General features: G+C 57.9%; 1 protein-coding gene across 1 annotated transcript; it reads left to right on the forward strand.

Annotated features, from left to right (window-relative positions):
- Positions 1-3,522: 3,522 nt before the first annotated feature.
- INSM2 (INSM transcriptional repressor 2) lies at positions 3,523-4,940 on the forward strand. The gene has a single exon (XM_067295594.1). It carries the CDS (start codon positions 3,523-3,525, stop codon positions 4,894-4,896), a length of 1,374 nt encoding a protein of 457 aa, XP_067151695.1. The 3' UTR covers positions 4,897-4,940.
- The last annotated feature ends 1,106 nt before the right edge of the window (positions 4,941-6,046 follow it).

Consider the following 6,046-nt stretch of genomic DNA (forward strand, 5'->3'; position numbering starts at 1 on the left):
GAAACTCCCCTCAGTAATTTAACTGAGTTTCCTCCCAAACGCACTTTCAATCATTTCTGTTTAGTGTCAGCTTTTGACTGTGGAAGATATTTAGAGGAATCTGAAGTTTGTGATGGCTTGAGAAGGTCCTAAGGAGGCTGGTTCAACTATCATTGCACCTGAACTCTGAATCTTGATAAGTGCTTGAATGGGTCTGATATAGGCTTATTTTATCAGGAAAGTTGTAAACAATGGTAAAAGTACATTAACATTAGACGGGAAACTCCTGCCGAATGGGAGGAAGAGAGACTGTGTTTGCAAAGCTGGGTAGCGGCACACAAGTCATGCTTCCAGTTCCTGGATATATCAGCATGTAAACTAAACCAGAAAGGAGGGAATGGTCTGAGGAAGCAAAGAACAGAAGGAACTATTTCCCCACGTTTTAATCCCTGCTGGTTCCTTGGGAGAGACTGTGTCCTTTCCTCTAGACTCATTAGTTATTGTGCTTTTCAGCTGGAAGTTTGGTTTTCCATGACTATGGGATTAACCTCTTGGCTAATCCAAGGTCATCTAAGAATGACCCTGATACATAAGTGAAGATACCAGATGAGCATTACTCTAGGAGAAATCTTTTACCAACATGTTTGATCAGGACTAACCTAATCTTACCAGGCTCTAGAGAACACTGTATGGTCAGTCTCTAAATTAGTCAGTTCTCCTCACATTGCTCAGTTTCTTGCTTAGAAAACCCTCAGCCTTAAACGGGTCCTGTTCCCCCCCCACCCCCCCATAAGATGTTCAGATGGGTTAAGTGCTGCACTCACAGCTGTGTAATGAGGCTAATGGAAGTTCAATGGAAAAAGAAAATCCACCAAATTTCCACAGAATTCTTTTTTTTGGGAGAGGGAGACTTAAATATTTAAATTATCTGAAGTTTTGTAATTATAAATATTTTGAAAGGATTAAAAGCTGAAGGCAAGAGCATAAAGCCATGGAACAATTCAGAAAGCTTAGAAACTCACAGTGCCCACTGTAATGACAGTTACCATGGTTAAATTCACTTGTGAATGGGGAGGTGAAGTAATCTATAAAGAAACCATAAATGGGAGCCAAGCAACAAGACGCCAGCAGTGGAAATGGGGCAGGGTAGGGAAAAAAGCACTGAGATGAATTCAGACATGAATCACAAAGCGGCCACAACATTAAGAACCCCAAAACAAATTTGCCAGTATTTTTCCAAAAGATCTGCTGGAATCGGCAACTGTTGTTATAGGACCAATGACAAGATGAACGGGCTCTTCAGTTCTGGGTCCCACCCCACCTGTTGGAGGAGGTGCTGCCACCCCAGGCTGCTCTGGAGTGGTGGATTTGACCTCTGCTACTCCGGGAGGGGAGAGCCTCAACTACCCCGCAGCCTTCCTGTGACCTCTAAGCCACGTCAGTCCTGACCACGACAGGGCTAACAACCCCCCCCACGCAACTCCAGCCTCCAGATTACGTAGCTTTTATTGGAAAAATGTTTGGCATCCCAGTAAGTGCACTCAATGCACCTGCTGTCCACCTGGCACTAACTTCACCTATGGCTACTCCTCTGTAAGTAGGAAAATGCCTAATCAGGTAAATAAGAAAATGCATTATTTGGTTCCTCACCCCTCAGGACAGAAGTGAAGCTGGACGTCCCTACAACAGATGTTTTTTGCGGTATGACAAAAGTGAATGAATGATTATGGGAAACCACTTACAGGGAGAAACTGAAAGAACTATTTATGAACTGCTTGGAGAACAGTCTAAGATAGTGACTATGTAATCAGAGATACAGTTACTCAGTGAGAAATGTAACTGGGAAGTTCCAGTTACAAAGGTCAAATCAAATATTAGGAAAAAACTGTGCAGTCAGTGGAGTGATTTAACTTTGCTGCAACGTGGTTCATCATTGGTTCCAAATAAAATAGTTCGTACTATCACTGGTTGCTCTCTGGCCCACAGACTTCATAATCTAATCTAAAACTCAGTGCAACAATGAAAATGGAGAAAAATGGAAGAGGAGAGTAATGTAAAACATGATTAGGAATTTGCTGAGGTGCTATAATCAAAGCAACTACATAGACAAGTGTTTTAGCATTTTGAGCAGGTGGGGGAAATCCTGTTCTTGCATGAGGACCTCAAATTTTTCTTGACATTTCTGAAAAAAACCCTTGATCTTGATGTGCTGATTTTCCCTTTCTCCTTGTGCTCTATAAATGCTTCTGCTAGAGGATGTTCCCTGTGCGGTCAGCCCAACTGCACTGACATGGCTTGGGGTATCTGTTTCTGAACAAGAAATGGAATAAGGCTTTACCGTGTTCATGTTCAACAGCAGGCCATCTTGTGCATACCACAAGCAGCAGGTCTCCACACAGGACAGGTCTGTCCTGTCTTCAAAACTGATCTGAGATAGAAGAGTGAACAAAAAGAGAGATGCTGACATAATATAAAGTAGGGCTGGAGGGGCTGTTGACAAAGTGCTGCTATTGTACTTTATTCTCTACTTGAGTAAACAGCATTCAAAATAGGTTAGTGAATTAGCAAATGTCACTACTAGTCTGCTTCATCGATGTGCAAGTTGTCCCTAGACACATGCTATCCGCAAATGGGCCATGCAGCCGGGGACGGGAGGCTGCAGGGGCGGAGAGGGCGGAGGGAGATTTTGGCTCTTTTGCAATTTGTTGCACTGCAACTCAACCTCGCTTACTTCCCTCCTGTGCTCTAGAGACCGCCCACCAGCGGAGCTGCTGGGGCACTATAGTCACAGGAATAACACAGATAAATGATTTAGCATTTTGAGCAGGAGAGGAAATTCTGCTCTCGCATGGGGGCCTCAGCCTAGTCCAACATCTTTCTTGCTGCTTGTGGAAAAACTCTTGATCTGGAGGTGCTGAAGAAGAGTACAGCTGTGCGCCCAGCTGTGCGCCCAGCTGTGCACGCCGCCCCGCGCTCTCCCCAGGGGCAGGGCGGGCCGGGCAGGCTCCCCCAGCCCCGCCGGGGGTCAGCGCTCCCGCTGTGCACCCCCACGGGCAGCTCCCGCACACGCTGCCGTCGCGCCGCTGTTTGCCCCCTCCTCCCGGCGGCGGCCGCCACGCACGGGCGGTGCGGAGCGGTGCGGTGCGGTGCGGTGCGGGCGGGCTCCCCGTCCGCGTCGGGCTCCCGCTGCGGCCGCGCCGTCGCGGCAGCGCCTCGGCCCGCTCCACCTACCCTGCCCGGGCCGCGCCGCGCTGGGCCGCGCCGGGCCGGGCGGGAGAGCGGCGGCGGCGGCGGCGGGGCACCTCCGCCTGCCGCCGGCCGCGGAGAGCGGCGGGGAGCGGCGGGGGGCGGCGGGGAGCGCGGCGCGGCCCGGCCGCCCCCTCGGCGCCCCTCCCGCCCGCGCCGGCCCCAACTCCTCATTGGCCGCCGCGCCGGGGGAGGCGGCGCCGCGCGGGCAGCGGCGCCGCGGTATAAAGGCGAGGCGGGCTCGGCGGCCGCGCTCCCGCCGCCCCGGCCCCGCGCCGGCCCCGCGCCGGCCCCGCCATGCCGCGCGGGTTCCTCGTCAAGCGGAGCCGGCGGCCCGGCGGCTCCTACCGGGCGCGCCCTCGGGAGCGGGACCCGCCGCCGCCGCCGCCGCCGCCGCCGCCGCCGCCCGCCGCCGCCGGGGGCAGCCTCGCCGCCCGGCAGGGGGCGGAGGAGGAGGAGGAGGGCGAGGAGGAGGAGGGCGCTGCCGCCGCCGCCGCCGCCGCCGCCGCCGTCGCCGCCTGCCCCGCGCCCGCGCCCGTCGCGGCGCCGTGGCCGCCCGGCGGCGGCGGCGGGAGCCCCGGGCGCGCCCCGCCGGAGGCGCCGGCTGGCTGGGGGGCGGCGGGGCCCTGCAGCGCCGCGGGGCCCCGCGCGGCTTTCTTCGAGCGGTGCCTCAGCTCGCCCGCGTCCGCCGAGTCCTTCCCGCTGGCCGCCTCCTTCCCGCCGGCCGAGAAGCTGCTGCTGCAGCCCCGCACGCCGCTGCCCGCCGCGCCGCCGGGCCCCGCGCTGAAGCGGCCCTCGAGGGCCAAGGCGCCGGCCAAGAAGGCCAAGGCCACGCGGAAGCTGAGCTTCGCCGACGAGGTGACCACCTCGCCCGTGCTGGGGCTGCGCATCAAGGAGGAAGGGCCCGAGGGCCGGCCGGGGCCGGGGTCGGGGCCGCCGCCGGCGGGGCGCACGCCGCTGGGCGAGTTCATCTGCCAGCTGTGCAAGGAGCAGTACGCGGACCCGCTGGCGCTGGCGCAGCACCGCTGCTCGCGCATCGTGCGCGTCGAGTACCGCTGCCCCGAGTGCCACAAGATCTTCAGCTGCCCCGCCAACCTGGCCTCGCACCGCCGCTGGCACAAGCCACGGCCCGGCCCCAGCGCCGACGGCGCCGCCGCCCCGCCGGGCAAGGAGAACAGCCCCGAGCGGCGGCCCCGCGGCGCCGCCCCGGCGCCGGCGCCGGCGCCCCGTCAGCACCGCGGCGCCGCGGACAGCGCCGGCGGCGCGGGCGCGGGCGCGGCCTTCGCCTGCCCCTGCTGCCAGAAGCGGTTCCGGCGGCAGGCCTACCTCCGCAAGCACCTGGGCACCCACGAGGCGGCGCGGGCGGCGGCCTGCGGCCCGCCCCAGCGGGGGCCGCTCGCCTTCGCCTGCCCGCTCTGCGGCGCCCGCTTCCCCTCGGCGGACATCAGGGACAAGCACCGGCTGTGGCACGCCGTGCGCGACGAGCTGCTGCTGCCCGCGGCGCAGCCCGAGGGCGGCGCGGCGGGCGGCGAGCCGCAGGGCTTCCCCTGCAAGCACTGCCCCGCCACCTTCTTCAGCGCGCCCGGCCTGGCGCGGCACGCCACCAAGTGCCACCCGCCGGAGGGCAGGCAGGTCCTGCTGCTCCAGGTGCCCGTCCGGCCGGGCTGCTAGGGCCCCATGGGATTCCTCCGAGAGCCCGGGCGCGCCGAGCGAGCCCCGTCCAAGCTGCAGTTCCTATGGAAAGGCGCAATTTGTGCGTACGTGGCCACGAAGGCGGAGCGGCCGCCCGCACCCCATCTCCCCCCCAGCCTCCCGCCGCTGGGTAGCGGGACTCGTCGCCTCGTCACCGCGGCTGAAGTTCCGCCGCCGCGCTGCCGCGCGCGGGAGGGAGCCGGCGGGACGGCCCCCGGGTGCCGGTCCCGGTGCGCGGCGCGGCGCGGCGCGGCCTTGTGGCAGCGCGCACACACCGTCCCCAAGAGCGTCTGGCTGGACGCGGCACAGCCGAGGAAGCGGACGTCGACCCACTGAAAGTACATCTTCCATAGCTACTCTCATTCCCCGGATAGAAGTACAGCTGTACATATAATATTTAAAGAGAGGAATTATTTTTTTCGTGAGATAAAGGAGCCTGATCTAGTTACTTTGTTTTAATAGCAGCCCCTAAGCTTCAACATTTAATTTATTGTGAAGTGTTTTGTTTGCTGTATCCTGTATTAAAATAGTCAAGAAGGTAAATGTTCATATTAAGTCAATGTCAAGTCATATAATAGCTAGCAAAACGTCTGGAAAATTAATCGTGCTGTCTGCTTATTAAAATAAGAGCTGTTGATCTTCTATAGCTAAGTATGCATCTCCTGCTTATTATGTGTTTCTGTACTCTAGCAACCGTGTGGTAGGCAAAACGTGCGTCTTCGGCAACTGCTGGTTTCAAAATCCGCTCTATTAGTGGCTTGTTAGTGCAGCATCGACAATAGCAAGAAGTGCGGTACGGTCTTTGCAGACCGTGCCAAGCCCTGCATCACACGTAGGTAATGGGCTCTGGTTAGCACCCAGCCTTTCGGGCAGCCTCCAACCCCTCTCCTCCACTATAAACACAAGCTCCTCTGAGTCTTCTGTAAACAGCTAAATTTAGAACATGAACCAGTCTTTTGATATGTTATTGAAGTGCAGACAACAGGCTACCTTCCTTCTCCCTAATTAGTCCTACCTTTAGCAAAGCAACCAAGAGCGTGTATTTCCTGGCTTTAGCAGTGGTCTGGCCAAACGCTTTAAAATATTGTAGAATTTATCAGCTACTGACATTGCAGCTTTATTCATTTAT

This window comes from Apteryx mantelli, chromosome 4 (assembly GCF_036417845.1).
Source record: "Apteryx mantelli isolate bAptMan1 chromosome 4, bAptMan1.hap1, whole genome shotgun sequence".
NCBI lineage: Eukaryota > Metazoa > Chordata > Aves > Apterygiformes > Apterygidae > Apteryx > Apteryx mantelli.